Here is a 19,458-nt window from a genome sequence, read left to right on the forward strand (position 1 = left end):
AGTACTCTATAAAGGAAGAAGGTTTTAAACAAATAAAGGGGGAAAGGGTTCCGATTTATAAAACACGACAGTTTGAAATAAAGAAGTTTCCCCACCCTTCTGATCAGGATCTCATTAATTTCAAGGTCAGAATTCCATTTTACTTTGGGAGACAGACTCATTTAATTTTTCTCCACCCAGGCGTATTCCTATGTGAGGGATCTATCTCCATGGGGGATGGCACCACCACACAATGCAAACCAGGCAAACAGAAGAGTTATGGCTTTGACACTCGGAGGGGAATGGATATCCACTGCTATGAGTTCTGACTTGACTAACAAGCTTCCTCCTGCTCTGCGGATCTGATACAGGTTTGGGCTAAAAAGATAGAAAAAAATGGATACAAGCTGGGTTTATTATATGAGAAGAAAGGAATCTTAATCTCCAGATGTTACTTTGTGACATATTAGTTTCAAGGAGATTTTATTTTCAACTTGTAGCTGGAGAAAAAAAAAAAGTGTGGGGGGGGGGCAGAAAATGTCACACCCTAAACCCAGGGCAGTTTTAGCCAGAGGTCAGATTAGAGGCAGCCTCGGCCACTTGCACATCACTTGACAAACGAAAAAGAAAAGACAAGAAAACAGACCAATCCAGGGCCAAAACCTGTTCAGCAGGTATGTGCAAAAAACAGGATCATAACACACCCAAGTCAGCTGTACGGAAAGTGAAGGGGTGAAAGGGGAGGTAAAGCAAAGTGAGAGCAACACGAGCAGTTGTGCTGTCAGATAGCAGCCTTCTCCCTTAAGTGGGGAGGTCTTGGGCTTACAGACGCTGACATAAAAGACACACTCACAACATATTTCAAAACCAAAGAGCGATGGATTTACAAGGCAGGTTGATTTTATGATGACTTTTATTGAAAAGGTACGCTGGGTTTAGGCAGATGCCTTTTAGCGCTGGAAAGTTAACACAGTGCCTAATTCAAGGAGACAGCCTGAGGAAGCAGTGCCGACAGGGGAGAGAGCTACAATGTCTCTATTACTCTCCTCGGCATCATAAAGAGAAGAGAAAAAAAAATGGCATTCATGTTGGTGGTTATAGAGAAGACAGGGGCACAAAAAAATAGAGAAGAGGGGAAAGCAAATCTCAGATGTAGTTATCTTAAGAAAATAAAATGAAGCAAATCTTAGAACAAAGGGTTGGCTGGAAAAAACACCCTCAGTTCATAAATTCTCATCAGGCTTGAAGAAAACTGCTCTGTCTACCCGCAGCCCAAAAGCTTCAAGAATACAATTATTTTCTGATAATATTGGAGGAGAAGATTGCAGGGTTCAGCACTCCTAGCCTACAAGTTCCACATAAAGGCTTAGTTCCAACTATTAGTGGGTGTAGCCATGGCCCAATAAGGCACTTGCAGAACATGAGGAAAGCTGGTCCATAAGCAGAAATTAATAATAGTTGTGAACATCAAATATGGAGCAGTCACACAGATCAACCATGTCTAGTCCTAAAAGTGAGCCCTGGGATAAGCATCCAGCAAACCTGTTAAATCCCAAGAGAAGTCAGCTTTCTAGCCTTGCAATCACAAGGAAAACACAGCTATTTGGAATGCTTTATGATGATTGACGACACCTTTGTCCTTCTCTGAAAAATAGCTTCATGTGGGCAAAGGCTGAGAGTTGTGAAAATAAAATCACGTGGAGTCTGCTGGATGCGATACAATGGAAAAGCTAAAAAATAATAATACCGAGATAAGAGAAACTTAATGAGGACAGCAAAGAGAGGCAGGACAGACAAGTTTCTTCCAGCCCCTGAAAATTCTCTAGAAACCTACACTTTCTAATGAAATGACATTCACTTAAATACATACATGGCAGCCCTCTTCACTCCAGAGTCTCCAGAGAGTAAGCCAACCATACCCGTGGAGAGAAAGGCAGTGCTGAGACCAACTTGCCTCAGAGCAAGAAAAACCTTTTCTAGAAGAACTGTCAATGCTCACTGAGGAGAGACAAGCAAAAGTTAGCGCTCCACCACGATTCAAAGGAAAGTAGCTGGCCCTTCCTGTTAGGAGAAGCATGAAAAATGCCACTGACCTGTTGAACACCACTGTGAGGCAGGGCTTACTGGGGATAGGGAAAGGCTTGCACCAAAGTACTTACATCTGTCATTCCGATCCTCTGGGCTCGAAGAGGCTTCCCGATCAGAAATGAGGCCAGAGACAGCAAAAATCTTCTTCCCAGTGTCGTCAACCTTAAGTGAACCAGGGGAGCTAGATGGCAGCTGTGTTCCAAAGTCATATTCCTTGCCATCTGCATCTGAGAAGCGCAAGTGGGGAGACTCTGTGTCATGGCAGTTCTTAAGTCTCTTGGCCGGAGTAAAGGCTGACTGATAGCTCTCCCGGTCCTCAGTGGAAGCAAAGGGACGGAAAGCCCCCACACCACTATGATTCAGCATACTAATTGGGGTGCAATCTAGATTTGGGGGAGCAAACTGAGGGTGGAGGTGCAGTAAAGAAGGGGGGAAATCACGATTGGCAAAAGTGCCTGGCACCCCACCTTGCCGGTGGTACATAGAGGCAAAGGTGTAGGAACCGTTGGTGAACGGGATATGCACATCCTTGTCTACTGAGACAGGTACACCGAAGGGTCGTGGCTGCTGACAAGGAATGGAAGCATCACGGCTGGCCTCAGCTGTGGACGCGAGGACCATCAAGGCTGGGGATGCCAGAGGGTTGGGAAGGTAGGATGAGTTCTCCATCTTGAAGGCTGCCCGGTGTAAGTCCATCGGGGTCTCTTTCTATGGCCGGCGTCACACAAGAAGCAGTCTTCCCTGGGAGGGAGGACAAGCAGCACCTTGGATCAGGGCAGGGAATATTACTGGGGAATCATCCCCTTCTAAGACCTGCGGAAACAGCAAAGAGAAAAAGGAGGGGGGAGGAGAGTCAGGGAGAGGGAAAAAAAAAAAAGGGAATCCCCAAGTGATCGAAACTCCATCCTTCTGGCTTACAGATGCTTGGGCAAGAGACACCACAGGCTTTAGGAGCCAGTGGGCAGCAGCATCAGACCATTTTCATTCAGGAAAATCAATAGACAACTTACTGTGATGTACGCGTAGCTGACTTTGGTCCCTACACGTTCCGGGTGAAATGCGCCTGAGCCCAGCAAAGAAAAAAAAAATCATAAAACCTCCAAATACAATATTCCCTGAGCAAATGAGCTTTGGAAGGCCAAGTCACCCAGTAGATTAGGTGGGGTCTATATTTTAAAGGGCTTCCAACTTGATACCCCACTCTTGGGAGGCCTGATGTTCAAACAGACACCATGTTATACCTATTTGATCCCCCCCCCCATCCGCCGCCCACACAAACACATCCTCTCTTCCTCTCCCCTTACAATGCCTTGATATGGAATCTCTAAATTAAGCATATCTCGGCCACAGTCATCTGTACATATTAGTTGGTATAAATTGTACATGTGCATAAATCATTGGCACATAATAAATACACATCTCCATGTATACTTTAAGATTGCTTCCAGGAAGAAGTACTATTTGAAACAACAGTGTTATTTTTGGTGCACACCCCTCTCTAATCACACAGACTTTCTATTTCTCCTTTCTGAGAAGAACAAAACCTTCATCAATAAAATGCCTGGCGTCTCTGACAATATTTAAAACGTAATGGGTGCCTTTGGCATATGCTCTCTAGAAGCGACAGTCTTCCAGGGGCAGCAAAGAACGGATTGGTAATTTTAGTTACTAATGCAGTCACTTTTAAGTAGATTTGTAAACTGCCTTGAATTTGCCATTAACATATAGAGTAAAATGTTAACAAAATTTCTGACTTATTTTTCTCTGCTTATTGGCCCAGTCAGAGTTCATGTCCAGTAAAGGCCCAGGAACAAACTGGAGTTCAGAGAGACTTCTTCCAATTCCCCTTTTTAATTGAGGTGGTATGTTTTCATAGCCACTGATGCTGTTTCAAAATTTATGTTGAGTCGGGGGTTGGGAAGAGAGCTATACATCAAAAGCCAGGATAATAGAAGATGACTTACTAGCTTCAAAAATATTAATAGAAGCTTAATGAAATTCAACGGGTAACCAAAAATCACCATCTGCCACAAATTATAACCTTTAAGTTGAGAGTCATATCTGAATAAAATTTACACCCCCCCCCAAAAAAAATAAACCCACCTATTTAATGGAGTATCTTTGGTATTCCCTCAAATAAAGAAAGTGTAGGTGAATCCTCCTGGCTTTAATGCAGTGCAAAGAGAGTATTTCCTTCTCCCATCCTGTAGCAGGCATGCCAATGACTATTATTAATTGGGAAGATGAGTGGACACCATCAGACTGCTTCCTCATTTGGCACCTTTCCTTATAGACATCATTGCTAAATTACCAGATTATGGATCTCACATTAACGGATTTTTCTCTCTTCCAAATTTTAAATAACTTTCCTGTCAAGTTATAGCAGTGCAGGGAATGATCTGCCAAGGGCGGCCAGTTAGCCCTGACAAGTCTGGGAATCCTGTTCTTGGCTGTTTCCAAGTCAGATTAATGGTCACTCTGAAAGTAGACCTAGTGCAGTTCCAAGGGTGCTAAGTAGCACTTCACCAGCAGAAACAACTATGTGTCTATCAACAAGCAATATCATATCAGGCCAGCTGGAGAGAGGGCAACACAATACACTGGATGGGTGGGGAGGAGGAATGCCCCCTCCCCAATAACCATCACCCAGAGGATTTGCTTTCTATTTTTACTTCCTCGATCACCTCATTATGTTAAATGGTGTCCATAAATTAGTGATCTGGCGACAGGACCGGACACTCCAACAGAACACGGTGAATCACTCAAACCGAGCTATTCATTTGAAAACTTCATTACGCTGAAAATAAATCAACAATATTTTTCCAGGCCACATCTCTTTTACTTCCCTGTGTGGGCGTTGGTCTCAAGGGTGGGTGGGGGTGCTTTTTTCTTTTCCCTATTCTCTCTTGTCCTCCTCACATTAACAATACATATAGACGAGGCTTCCGCAGACCACAGTCATTATGAAAATCTATAGTTAATACACTCCCAATGTCAAAATGTCATGGGTTTAAACACAGAACCCAAAATAAGAAAACTAACTGACCCTCTTAATTAAAAAAATATGGATTGTAAGATAATCAGCTTGTAGAGCATTTGGGTGACTGTAAAGAACCAGGCAGAGGGAAAGTAAGTAACTGTTACTTTTCTGCCTCTATGCTGATTTTTTTAATTTAGCACTTCGTGCAAATCCAGATTAAAATAACTCCAGCTATTGATCCGAGCAGTGGAATTGACATTAATTTTAGTTCACTTCTCACTTTGCAAAGGGATCAATAGGAAGTAATAACAGCTGACATCCCCGCTGAAAGGAGGAGAAAGAAGGGCTGAAGACAGAAATCGAAAAGCAACCAAATAAATCATCAGCTACTTTTCCACGGCATCAGACAAACTCCAAACAGATTGCAAAAAGTCTTTGTTGAATTAACTAAACAAGGAGGAGGGATCAATCCACGAAGCTAAATAAATTGTCTGGCAGGCAGTGAGGTTGGACGGAGGGACCAACAAATATTGAGTTTTAAAAATTTCAAATCCTTGACGTGATGGGTTTGCTTCAGTTCTGTATGTGTGGGAGTTTGTTTGTTTGTTAAATCACACGCCCGACCTTGGTTTTTAAAGTGATTACAAAACGCCAGCTAACTGAATAATTAGTGAGCTTACTAATTGCGTTGGTTAAACATGCCAGAACCAAGACAAATGAAACGAAGAAGCCGGCGTTTGAAACGTGAAAATGTCTGAGGCTGGGCTGTTTACGCAGTGCTCCGCGCTCTTCCGCGCGAACCAGCCACTTCCACAGAGAAAGACCGAAACCCGGAAAGTCTCAACGAGTGGGCAACCCCCCACCCTAGTCTCTGCCCACCCCTGCCTAGGGTCTGGGCTTCCTGACCCACGTCCAGGACTGGCGTAGGAGGAAGCGGTGCTGCTGCTGCGGCTGCTGCTGGGAACGAAACCTACTTGCAAATGACTGCCACAAAGAAAGCTGCAAAGCGCTCTTTCCCGGAGCCCGAGCTCAGGGCGCCCACCAAACTACGACTCTGCAGGCAATTAAAACGCACACACAACACTCCTCTGCTTATTACAACAGGTGACATTTTTGTGGTCTCTGAACCGTTTCCAAAAGCCAGGAATCAAAATAACAGAACAAATAAAACGATATTTGCCTTTGCATAATAAACTTTTAAAAAATTAACAGGCAACTTAAAAAGCGAAGAACAATGGGAAATGGGGTTGTGAGGAAAGCAAGCTATAGACATATGTATATATTTTAAGTTCACAGACTTCTTCGCTTGAAGAGAATTCCCGCACACCAAATGCCCAGGGGGAACTTGGAAACGCCGCTCCAACAGAAATTTTACCACCGTATGCAAGAGCTCAGGGAACGTAAAGGCTAACACGCTTCCCGGGCTGGGGCTGGGGGTGGGGGTGGTCTGCGGTTCAGATGTGACGGGGTCTCGTTCCCACATTTGGACCGGGACCCTGGCCCGGCTTGGCCAACGGGTGCGAATCCGCGACAGCCCGTCGGTTCCAGAATGTGTGGCCGCTGGGACGCAGGCTCCGCGAGCGAGCGCAGAATTCAGGCAGAAAGTCTCGACCGGAGAAACCAACTCTTTCAGGAAACACGGGGCAAGAAGAGGCAAAGGCGAAACCTCCATAAACTTGGGGCCAACGCAGAGCCAAGCCCCTCACGCCTTGGCCTGACCTGTCTCTCCCGCTCTCGGTGGCCTCTGCACAAAGAATACTTTCGCTACCAACAATCGCCGCACCAAACCATCTACTTGGAACTTTGGGGACCCAAGGCGCCCACCGGGAAAGAGCAGACAAGTGCAAGGGGACCTGGCTCGAAGCCGGGAACGACCCGCGGGGCAGGGGCTCGGAGCCGCCTGCCTTCGCCCAAAGTCCAACATCCCGAACGGCCCCGCCCCGCGCAGGTCACCAAGGTCCCGCGGCCGCGCACCCCCGCTTCGGAGGGCAGCCGCCCGGCTCCTCAGCTCGAGCTCTCCAGCAAATGCCGGCGGGCCCTGGCCGCTAGGCCCTCTCGGCTCCGGAACCGCAGGCCTGGGGTGCGGGAGGGAGGGCTCTGCAGCCCGCGCGGCGACCGCCGGGCCGCCGCACCCTGCGCGGCTCGCAGAACAGGTGTGTGTCCCCGCTCGCTCGGCGCCGGCCCCGTCGGTCGCTGGTGGCGCGGCACCGCCCTGTCCTCGGCCTTTCCCCACCTCGCCCCGGAGAGCAGCGAGCGGACTCACGCCACAGTTTTCCCCGGCTTCTCCGGGCCAAGATGATTCGAAACGGAAGACCCGGAATCGTTTTTCCTCGACGCTCTTTCTGCCTTCGCGCCTCTGCTCGTTCTCCTTCGCAGGAGAGCCGCGGAGCCCGCAGGGGAGGAGGCCGGCCCAGGCGCGGGACCCCTGCTCGCTCAGCGGCCTCCAGGCGACTCGTCGCTTCCTCACTGCCCGCCCTTTTCACTCTTTATTTTCCCTTTCGCTCCCCTCTGCCCCTCCAGCCGCGTCCGAAGCGGAGCCGAGAGACAAGAAGTGACTGGTGGGCATCGTGGGCAGACAGTGCCCGAGGCTTCCCTCGCCGCCGCTCGGGGGGAAAGGAGGTGGCGCAGGCCAGAGATCCCGCAGGTCCGAGCGGGTCCACGCAGCGCCCGGCTCCGATGCACCCACCCATGGCGACGCCCGCCCGGCCCCGGGCCCGGCCCCTCGCCTTGTGCAGGAGCGGCGGCCAGGGCCCGAGAAAGCGGTGAGTTCCTAACGCGAAGCGAGAGTTCTTCCTCCACCTCCCCACCGCCCGAGCCCCCGCTGCCCCCAGCTCCCGCGCGCCCTCGCCAGCCAGGGTCCACGCCGGCCTCGAGCCCTCGGAGGGGCTCCCGGAGCGGGGGACAGACGCGCCATGCCCTCGGAGGGCCTCGCCACCGTGGGCGGCCTCGCCTTGGGGGCCACACGGAAGCTCTCCGCCCAAGTTTGTTCTGCCCTGGAAGAAAAGGCTTTGCCTTACAAAGCACAAAGGCGAAACGCCCAGGCCGAGCCCTGGAAAGTCCGGCGTTGGGGACGAAGGGGGGCGGGGGCGGGAGGCTCCGGAGCGCGGCAGCGGGGCCGGGCTCCGGGCGCAGAGGGGCGCGGGGCCGGGGCTGGCGAGCGCCGCGGCCGCAGGACCGCTGCAACCGGCGTGCTCGCTGAAAAGTTTTGTTCTCAAGTCGGAGGAAGAGAAATTGTGACTCAGTTTAAGGCAGGTCTAAGATAAAAATAAAACTATACAAAAAGAGCAAGGCGCCGCAGGCTACGCGATCGTCCTCCCGCCCCGCTTCACTGACCCACTGGGAAGAGGGAGTCCCGACCAGGAAAATCCCGGGAGACCCCCACGAGACGGGCTTTGCTAAGGCCGGGCTCGTCCAGCCGAGGGGAGCGGGGAGTTTACCGGTGGCATTTAGCAAGGTCCACCTCTCTGCCAGCACCTGCCTCCTCCTCGTCCGCTGCGGCTCCCCGCCCTCACCCCCACCGCCCTCCACACCCGCCGCGCCCGCCCCCGCGAGGAAAAGTAAGCCCGATTACCCAGCGCGCCCAAGGTTCCCCAGCCTTTTCCTTTTCCTGGGTACCCCACCGAGCTGGCTGTGTGCGGTGCGGGGGCGGTCGGGGTCCTTTCTCTTTCTGGCTGCCCCTTCCCCATCCCGCCCGCCGCCTCGGGCTCCCCACCGAGTACCACCCGGCCCGAGCCCCGGCGGAAATCACCGCGGGGTACGCAGGGGCGCCCGGCGGGAGGGCATGCTCGCGACCGACCCAAACAAAGTGCGAAGGGGACTTATTAAAAGATGGAGAAAAGCAGTCCGGCTCCCTTCCCTGGCTGCCCCCTCACCCTCCCAGTTGCCCAATTCCCGCGTCTGGTCCCTCCCCCTCGCACCCCCCTCCCCCCCCCCAATAAAACACATTAAGGAAAACTCAAGACGGAAAGTTTGAGCGAGGAGCGCACTGAGTGCGCAGGGCACAGTTGCCGAGAGGTTCCGTCGCGATGACCTAAGGCGCGCCAGTCTGGTCCCAGCCCCTGCCCCTGTCCTGAGGGAGCCGCCCGAATCCCAGGGAAACGGACCCGGAAAGTTCGCGGCGTTCCTGAGCAACCGGGCCGCCCTCCACGCCCACCCCTCTTGTGTACGCACACACATCCACACCCCTTTCTGCTCTCCATACTTGCCGTGGAAATTCCTTGGGAGAACGGTCGCACTTTTCAGGACTCAGAGGGAAGAAGGCGGAGAGTGTGGTGCATGGAAAGTCCCGGGTGCGCAGGGCCGGCGGCGGCAGTGGCGGCGGCGGCGGCAGCGGCAGCAGGCGGCTGGCCCCGGGTGTGTGTGCGCGAGCTGCCTGGGATTGCATGTACAGATCAAGAGACTCGGTTGGTGTGAGAGAAGGAGCAGTGCTGCCTCTCAGCGCTGGCTCTAATCAGTGAATGAGCCTCCACGCTCCCAGGGACCCGGAGCCACACGCACACGCACACACACATTCTCTCACACTCACACACACACAGGCACTCTGAGCACGGAATACATTAGGGCACTAAGGGACTCTGGGAAATGGAGTCCAGACCCAGGACACGCCTGGAGAAGAGACCTGTCGGCCCTCGGGAAGGGGCCCGCGAGTCTCCGGGGTGCGAGACGGTGTGGAAACTGAAGAGAGCTTTTGCTTCGTTCGCGTTTCTTCGCCTGAAAGATCTCAGGGAGTGGCTTGATGTTCTTCCTTATTCGAACCAAAAGTGACCAAGAGTAAAGGGGTAAATCTTTAAAAAGACTGATAGTCATTGCTGCTAACTGATCCCTAAATCCTGGCTTCCGCATGAACTCGGGCTTTTTCCAGAAAAATCTCACCTGCTGCCTTGTTCGTCTAATCTTTCTCTGGGTCTTGCCTTACCATAACAAAATAGTAAGTGGATATGAATACAACTTTAATTTTTAGAGGAACTGAGAGGGACTAGGTTAGCACCAGATTTGCACATTTAAATTTTTATCCATGTTTATATTACAGTTCTTTTTTCCCCCCAATCCTTTTATATGATCCTTTAATTCAGCAAGTGCAGAAAGATGAATAAGGGAAATGGATAGAGAACTAATATTCCCCAACCCTTCTAGGGGCCAGGTAGTGGATGGGACTAAATGTCTTTACATAATCCCATTTAATTCTTAGATTAATGCTGCAGATAATATCATCACTATTTTATCAAAGTGGAAACGGAGGTTGAGAGAGTTTATATGATTTGCCAGTGGGGACATAGTTAACAAGTGACATGTCTAGAATAGCAGGTAGTCCCAGGCTTGAAAGCAAAGAGCAACCAAAATCTAATTCTGGTTCAACAAGTCATTCCTTTGTTTTGTGGCTCAGTCTCTGAAACCTCCAATCTCTCATCTGGGGGCAGAGGGAAAGGCATCTGGGGGCAGAGGGATGGGGAGAGGAGGAAGCACCATACTGATAATCCACCCTGTGAAGAACCACATATGATTATAGATTATCAAAAGCACAGAATTCTCAAAGTTCCATTCCTGCTATTATTTCACGATCTCTTTTTCTTACATTTAATATTAAGGCAGCTCGAGATATTATGTGTGCTTAGGTATATGTGTGTTGTTTGCATTTAATATTTTCGAATAGCAATTATTTAAGTAAATTAATTATTATTTTAATTTTTATTTATGTTTATGACTGTTTCTGTCTCTATATTTATGGGATTAAGGTTGTTTGTTTAGGGAACTCTGAGTCTTTAAGTACCTTATTCATGCTTATTCATTCATACATACACTAGCATTTATCGTGTTAGGTACTATTCTTCCCACTAGATTGTTCTTTCCTGCTGGATGGTAAACTTCACGAGGGCAGGAAACATGCTTGTTTTATTCAGCGTTATACCTTTAGCACCTAAAAATGCAACCCGTTTGTTGAATGAATAAATGGGGATATAAAAATAAACTAAACAAAAACGAAATGAACAAAGCAAGAGTCCTGCCCTCAAAGAACTCACCATCCAGTAGAGGAGACAAAGAAAGAGTTAGAAGCCAATTGGATGACTGCTATAATTAGGGTGACCATATAATTTATTGACCTGAGATGCAGTTGATAGTAAACGGGGACACTATTAATAATAGCACTTGAATGACAGATGTGAACGGGGAATGTCCTGGGCCAAGGAGGTTGAATGCTCACCCTAACTATAAGAGAGTGTTTCATTCATGCATTTAACAAGCCTGTATGGAGAACTCTCTTGGGTGTTGTGTTGAAGGAAATGCAAAGCATTTGATTTCCTTAGAAATTTAAGTATGAGGTATTGAATAGCAAGAGATGGACAGGAGAAGGTGGCAGAATCAGAAACGGCTTTGTATACCCAGTTAAGGAAAGTAGGTGATGAGAAACCCTTGGAGGGTTTTTGTTTTGTTTTGTTTGTTTCAGAGGTGTGACAAGGTAGGATTTCTGTTTTAAAAAGAGTTCTAGTTGATGGGTGGGCAAGATAGAGGTTAGACAAGGGGCAGGGAGACCAATTAAGATAACTATTATAGGTTATTCAGTAGAGATATAGTAGGGCCTGAACCAAGGTACTGGGGCAGTGGGAATGGAGAGGCAGGAACAGATTACAGTAAGATCTAAAAGGTAGAATCAACAGGATATAGTTAGTAACTATGGTAGATGAAGGCAGAAGGAAGACTCTATATAAATTCTAAATAGGTTTTTATTATTTATAGGACAAGATGCTGTCAGTACCTTAATGGTCATTAGTAGTAAAAGGCTTCTTCAGATCAGTTTATAGAGTTCCCATAAATCCAGTGCATATATTCACAGTAGATGATGTAGATAAGAAGCGCTGTGTCAATCATCAAGTCAAATATTTTTAACTGCTACCTTATGCAATATATGGTTGACACTTAGTGGACTTAGGAACTGGAAGACACAGTCACCATCTGTAATGAAACATCAATAAATGCACAAAATCCACCAAACAAGAGCAAAATTACATAATGTGAAGCTGATTATATAACACCTGGCCAATTCAAGGGTCATGTGTCCAGCAACATCAGCTATCCAAAATACAATGAACCAGGAAACAAGCAAAAAGGGTCCCAGAGTAGCCAAAATAAACATTACAAAGTCCGTGCACTAAAGTTAACACATTTTACTCCTAGGAGAATTCCTCAAGCCTTCAATCAGAACTGATTTCTTCTTTCTTGGGTACAATTCTAATGAGCTTGATTATTTGGTTTTCCCATTCACAGCTGATTAAGACTGTCAAATTAAAAGGGGGCAACCATTAAAAAGAATGAGATAGACTTGTATGTACTGACATGGAAGGATGCCTATCCTATCTTGCTAAGTGGCAAGAAAAGCACATCATATCACAGTATGCATAATATGATTTGATATTTGTATATACATGTGCATACACACCCTTTGGCAGGAAAAGGCCTATAGGGATATACATAAACTGCTAACAATGGTAATAGCTGAGGAGTGGGAGTGGGGATGTCGGGGTGTTGTGGAGGGAAAGAATGAAGGGAGGGCTTTACTTTTTACTTTATACACTCCTGTCCGTTTTTCAATGAACATGTTAGCTTAGCCATTTTGATATCTATTAAAAAGTCTATAAAAGCAGCAAAGGGGAGTATCATTAGAGAAAGCCCATTGACATCAGCAAGAAGAGGCAGCTAAACTGCAAGAAGCAGCACAAGAACTCAAAAACCGCAACAGGATGAGGTTATTTAGTATGGAGGCAAAAACTCTATCCCTTCAGTGGCCCCAGAAGATGTCACAAATTCCAACCCAGAATCACCCTAATGTTTTCAGTAATTCATCATCAAGGAAAGCCACATTATGCTCAGTACATTTTATGTGTGGGAGTGAGAAAGTGTGTAAAGATTTAGAAAAAAAATTACCTACCAAAATGATTTGAATCAGAAAAGTAGATTTTGATACTTTAGAAAGTAAATTTCCACTGGCTGGAAAATATACTTTTGTGGGACACACATTCCCTGACGATGAGAAATATCACTTTATATCAGAGTAGGAAGTGATGTAGAGTAAGGAATGAGCCTTGAGTTCATGCAGTTGACATTTATTGTCTACCAAGTGTCATCACTAAAGGTACAAAGATAACATTAAAAAAAAAGTTCCTGCCCTTCAGGAGCTTACAGTCCAGCAGCAAAGACAGGCAAGGTACAATGTGAGCAGTGCTGTAATAGAAATTCAGAGCCAAGTAAGGTGGGAACACAAAAGAAGAAAAGTATCTAGCTCTGCCTGGAGCTGTTAGGGAAGGAGCCAGGGACATAAGTGGGTGTTCAAAAAATAACCATTATGTGGGATGACATTTAAGCTGCGTTAAAAGTGGCTATTGTATGGGCTAACACTTAAGCTGAATTTTGGAGGAGAAGTAGAGTTTACCAAGAGAGAAAAGTGAGAAGAACACACCAGGATGAGGGAATATCAGATGCAAAGGACATGACAGTTCTTGGCACATTCGGATAGTGCTTCTCAAACTTTTCCATAAGGAAGGGGTGGTGGTGGTGGGTAGTATCTTAAGGGCAAGCCCGAAATGGCCCTCCATTACCATGAAGTTTAAATATCCTGCTTTATCTTGAAAATCTGAAAAATTTGCCTTCAGCTCCACAAACATATTGTGCCTTAGCAGAATACAGTGTTTTAAATTCTTATCTTCTGGTAAAAATTGATGCTCCAGAAAGATGCACCACATTTACCCTGTAATTTCTCATATCCCATATAGGACACTGAATATCATTAAGACACTGGTTCCTAATTTTAAAACAAAGGTTAGATGATACAAGGGTGGATTGGAGAGGGAGTCCGTGGACTGTGAATGTCTCATCACATTAAGGATTGGACACTTTCAATGTCTGGCTAACTCCTATTTGTACTTCAAGACTTTGCCTAGCCAAGGTCCGTTCCAGGAAACCTCCCTGCTTGCCAACCCTCTCTTTTCCTTCAACCCTACTGCCATAGCGTTCCATGGTTTCATCTCTCTACTTACCATATTGTGCTGGAGTTGGAGTTATCTGTTAGGTTTTCAGATTCCTCCACTAGCCTTTTTTTTTTTTTTAAGTTGGAATCTTTTTATTTTATTTTATTTTGTTTTATTTTATTTTATTTATTTCTCCCCCCTGCCCCATTCCGTTACCCCGTTGTCTGCTCTCTCTGTGTTCATTCACTGTGTGTTCTTCTGTGTCTGCTTGTATTCTCGTTAGGCAGCTCCGGGAACTGATCCTGGGACCTTCTGGAGTGGCAGAGAGGCTATTATTCTCTTGTGCCTCCTCAGCTCCCCTGTTCTGCTACATCTTCTTATTTTCTCTCCTCTGTGTCTCTTGTTGTGTCATCTTGCTGTACCAGCTCTCCATGTCAGCTGGCACTCCTGTGCGGGGCAACTTTCCCATGCGGGACGACATTCCCACGCAGGGCTGCACTCCTGCATGGGCCAGCTCACCGCATGGGCCAGCTTGCCTTTACCAGGAGGCCCTGGGCATCAAACCCTGGACCTCCTATAGGGTAGACAGGAGCCCAGTGTTTCCCCTCCACTAGACTCTGATCTGCTTGAAAAGCAGAATTCCATCTTAATCATTTTGCACAGTACTTAACACAGGAAATGACGGGTATCTGTTGAACTGAATGAATTTAAATTCTAAGATAAGATTCAGGAAGCAATGTCTGGTTTCCTAAGACAAGGCAAGGTGCTCCTCTATATACTCACAGAATCCTGTTGAAGCTGGTATCAAAACTCTACTGAGTAAGTTAACAGGGGACAAGGTGGGGAGAGGGAATAGAGAGTTAAGGCTGAAAATGTAGAGTTCCTATTTGGAAGGATGGAAATGTTATCATAATGGTTGGCGGTGATGGTAACACAACTTTGTGGACCTAATTAACAGTACTAGAATATTTATCTGAAAGTGGTTAAAAGGGGGAAGTGTTAAATTGTATTTGTGTAATAGAATACATTTTTTTTTGAAACATCATGGACTTGCACTACAATGACAATGAACTCTACGTTAAACCAGGGACTACAGTTAATAATACAATTACAAAAATGTGCTTTAATCAATTGTAACAAAATTATTATACAATTGCAAGGTATTAATAATAGGGTGATATATGGGAATCCTGCATTTTATGCATGATTGTTCTGTAAACCCACAACTTCTCTAATTAAAAAAAACAAACAAAAAAGAACTCTACTGAAACTGACTGCTTACTTGTCTATCTCTGGTCTAGACTACAAACTTCTTGAAAGGAGGAGCTATCAGTCTCACCATGTCATTGCAAACACTTAACACATGCCTGAAACATCACAGTAGGTACTTGATAAGTATGTAGAATGAGTGAGTGAGTAACCATTAAAAATTCTCACGGAGTGGCTGTAGCTCCAGTGGTTGAGCCCCTGCCTCCCACATGCAAGGTCCTGGGTTCATTCCCATCCCCGGTACCTCCTTTAAAAAATTCTCAAGATAGGAATGATATGATCAGGTCAGGGTTTAGAAAAATAATTCTGGAGGTAATTTTAAATGCCGACTGGAGAGGGATAAGACTGGAGACAAAGAAATTGGAAAAAATTGCAAAGAAACATAGGACATATTGGGGAAAGACTTCGTCTTCTCTTAAATGTTTTTCTAATTGGCTAGTTTGATTACATGTTTATATTTATTTTCACAAGGCTGATCTCTTTAATCTCTTTGTATTCCCTAACAGAGGCTATTCAGTTACTTTGTCAGGAAGCTGTCCCTGACCCCAACCCCCACCAGGCTGGTGCCTTCATGGACATCTGGAGGTCATTGAGGGCGGTGACTACGTCTTATTCATCTTAGGATCTCCAATGCTTAGGACATGCCTGCTCAATAAATGTTTGCTGAATGAATGAACACATAAATTGATCTATTAGTATACTGTACTCAAGCTCCGACCAGGACACAGAGGACCTAACGATCCCCAGTGTGCCGGTTTCTGGATACAGGAAACAGAACAAATAAAGCAAGACTGGATACAGTGGTACACCTATTCCACAGGTAACACAGGGTAAATTTCTCTCTCTGACCCCTCCATCCTCATTCTGAAGAATAACTCTCATTGAGTGAAAATCAATAAAAGTCATTTTAAGGGAAGCAGGTTTAGAATAAGACTATGAAAGAGGAGAACAGAGGAGGAGAAGTCCAGGGTTTACCAATTTGGACTTTTTATAAAAATGAGAACTTGTAAGCTTCAAAAAATCTTCATAGGGAGTGAGTATAGCTCAGTGGTTCAGCCCCCATTTCCCACATACAGGTCCCAGGTTCAACCCCCAGTACCTCTTAAAAACAAACAAACAAAAAAAACTTTACAAAATAAAAAAACCTGCTTTTCCAACTCTGTTTCAAAAGGAATCCAAGAAAGAAAAATAAAGCCACAGTAGAAATAATAAATCCATTTTTCAGATTGACATCAACGAGAAACTTTCTGAAATAGCTGCAGACAGCTCCCAGAGATATCCAACCAATACAGATGCTGAGATTGCCTATCCAGAAATCTAGCAACAAATATTTACTGACTACATACTATGGCAAGGCTTAGGAAAAAGCTGCAAAAGATGAAAAATAAAAAAGGAATAAAATGCATTTCCTATCCTCCAAGAAGATTGTGGGTTTATGGTGTCAAGATATTATCAAAGAAAAAGTAAAATAACACTCAAATCAATTACAATGCAAATAAAATGTATCAAATGAATAACACAGGCAAACTACTGTAGTTTTCCAAAGGCAGGAGAGACCATCGTGGTTTGCGGTGTCTCGAAGTGTTTCAAAATCTAAGATTTAATTAGAGCATTAAAAGAGATGAGATTTGAATATGGAAGAGTGGAAAATATCTCAGGAATAATGCCCATGGCATGTCAGGGAACGATCTCCCGAAGAGTATTTACCATGTTGAGTGTTGCTGAAACTTAAGATGGAAATATAATACTGCAGTTAAGAACAGACTCTGGAGGCAGATCTGAGTTTGAATCCTGTTTCTACCACTTACTGATTGAGAGACTAGTCACATTTATCCTCTCTGAAGCTCAGTTTCCCCAACCTGCAAATGGAGGTAGTGTTAATATGCTTACCTCATAAAGTTGGTATGAAGATGAAATCAAAGGTGCTCAGTACAATTCTTGGCAAGTAATAAATGCTCAATGAGTGAGAGTCCCATGCTGTCCATGCAGAAGGTAAGCCTGTGGCCTAACATTATTCTAGGGCTTGACACAACATCTTTAAAATTAAAAAATGAGGGAGGGTATATGGGAATCCCTCATATATTCAATGTAACATTTATGTAATCTAAGGCTTCTTTAAAAATAAAATAAAAAATATAATGAATCCTATTAAAACAAATCAAATAATATTTTTAAAAATTTAAAAACACGTATAGGGAAAAAAAATGTAAAGAACAGAACAGAGCCATATAGAACAAATAGCCAACCCTTTGGCTTTCACTCCATCTAATTTAGCAGTAATTTCACTGCTGACTTCCATTTGGTGCTGGATTTTAACATCCTCATTGTTTGATTTTGAAATATCTCTCTTCCTCTTCAAAGTGCAGTCTGGCTTATCTCCACTATCATCCCCAAGCTCTTTTTAGACAATAGAATGCTTCTGGGAGAAAATAAGGAGTGCAGATTTCAGATTTGTGCTACTTGCATTTATTTATCCATTGATTCAATAAACACTTATTGAGCACCTGTTTCGGAAAGATCAAAAGTCATCAGATGGAAATTACTTCAACTTCCCACCTGATTCCCTCTTTCCTTGTTGTTTCTTTAGAGGCTGGTCCCACCATCTGTGCTTTAAAGCCCATGACTTCTTGGTGGCTTTTGCACTAGATCTTTTCTTTTCTCTTTCCAACCTCTTCCTCTTTAAAGGTTCCTTTCAAGTCAGCATTTAAACACACTCAAGTACCTCTCAATTAAAAAAAAAAATTCCCTCATCCTCAGCCTTCCCCAGCTATCGCATACACTCTTCCCTCTCTCCTTTACAGATGTGTAGAAATGTTGCCTACATACCCTGCCTCTATTTTCTCACCTCCTACTTACTCCTCAACCCAAACAACCTGGATTTTGTCCCTGATATTCATCAAAACCTGTTCTCAGTAAAGTCATCGACTTTAGATCTCATTTTGCTTGATCATTCCTGCTTTCTTCCCTTGACGTCTATGATACTATACTTTCTGATTTTTTTTCTTTCTTCTCTAGCTGCCCCCTCTTGGTCATCTTTAACAGATCTCCCTTTAAGTGACCCTTAAATGCTTTTTGGGGTTCTATTCCAATGCACACTTCTCTTCCCACTTTGACCTTTTCCCTAAGATAAATGCTTCACTCCTATGGCTTTATTACCATCCATATGTCTAAATCTCTCAAGTCTATGCCCATTGGTCTACAAAAGCTCTCCACCTGTCCATTTCCCTGGCCCCTCAAGCTCAGCAGATCCTAACCTGGGCTAATCATCTTCATTCCCAAATCTGTTTTTTCTCTGGTATTCTCTACTACAGTAAATAGCAGTACCAGTTAACCAGTGGCTCAAGAAAGAAATGTGAAAGTTATCCTTGACCATTCTGTCTTCACCACTCATAAATCAATTACTAGTTATGTCATTATATTTCCCAAATATTTCTGAAAACCATCCTCTTTTCTCCGTTTCTACTGCCATCATTTCTTGTCTAAGCTAATACAACAGTTTCCTTTTAAAAAGGTCTGTTTGTATCATTTTCAATGCTCAAATCTTAATGACTGCCCATTGACCTTGGGATAAAGTTGTGCCTATTCTGACCCCTGCCGGTATTCCCAACTTCATTCTATACTCCCTTTCCCCACTGCTCTCTCTTCTCCAGCTACACTGAGCTCTTCCCAGTGCTTCAATACATCATACTTTCTCCTTGCTCTCTCCATACCAGAACCTTTCCCTCTTTCCTTCTCCTAGCAAACTCTGCCCTTCACCTAGCTACTCCTATTCGTATTTTCAGGTTTCAGGATAACAGTTCTGGAATTGGAAACAGAGTTGGTTAGTTCTCCCTTTAGAGTCACGTGATGCCACATTTTCCTCCTTTGTTAACATTCCTCAATGTTATATTGTCCACCTTTCCTAAGTCCAGAAACTCCAAGAGGGTAGTGTCCACACTTGTCTTGCTTACCAGTGTATTCCTAGTGCATAGCACAGTATCTAGCAAATAATAGCTAATAAAATATTTATTTATTCAATCCTTCAGTGAGCTACTGGTCAACTTCACTTCATACTTACTGCTGCAAAGGCCTCCTTGACCCACACAAGCAGAGCTGATAAACACCTTGTTAACATCACTACAACACAGAAGTCTTTCCCTCTACTTTTGCACTTGACATACTGTATTGAAAGTATTCATTTACATG

The 19,458-nt window shown here is 45.2% G+C and overlaps 1 protein-coding gene and 1 long non-coding RNA gene across 7 annotated transcripts in view; one reads left to right on the forward strand and one right to left on the reverse strand.

Annotated features, from left to right (window-relative positions):
- RNF220 (ring finger protein 220) overlaps nt 1-9,501 on the reverse strand; it is a 251,608-nt gene extending 242,107 nt beyond the window's left edge. For 2 of the 6 annotated variants that reach the window (XM_058303722.2, XM_058303717.2), the window contains exons 1-3: nt 4,171-7,386; nt 3,078-3,130; nt 2,139-2,880 (exon numbers count right to left, since the gene is read on the reverse strand). In XM_058303722.2, coding sequence (XP_058159705.1) covers nt 2,139-2,763 — 625 coding nt within the window. In that variant the 5' untranslated portion in view covers nt 2,764-2,880; nt 3,078-3,130; nt 4,171-7,386. Of the gene's footprint in view, nt 1-2,138; nt 2,881-3,077; nt 3,131-4,170; nt 7,779-9,252 lie in introns of those variants that run through there. The other 4 variants (XM_058303721.1, XM_058303716.1, XM_058303718.1 and 1 more) reach the window with 3 other exon arrangements.
- LOC139439682 (uncharacterized) lies at nt 7,041-16,126 on the forward strand. Its single transcript, XR_011649682.1, has 3 exons — nt 7,041-7,200; nt 7,568-7,809; nt 15,780-16,126. It is a non-coding gene; the product is annotated as an uncharacterized lncRNA (long non-coding RNA).
- The last annotated feature ends 3,332 nt before the right edge of the window (nt 16,127-19,458 follow it).

The sequence above is a fragment of the Dasypus novemcinctus genome, chromosome 9 (assembly GCF_030445035.2).
Source record: "Dasypus novemcinctus isolate mDasNov1 chromosome 9, mDasNov1.1.hap2, whole genome shotgun sequence".
In the NCBI taxonomy this organism is placed as follows: Eukaryota; Metazoa; Chordata; class Mammalia; order Cingulata; family Dasypodidae; genus Dasypus; species Dasypus novemcinctus.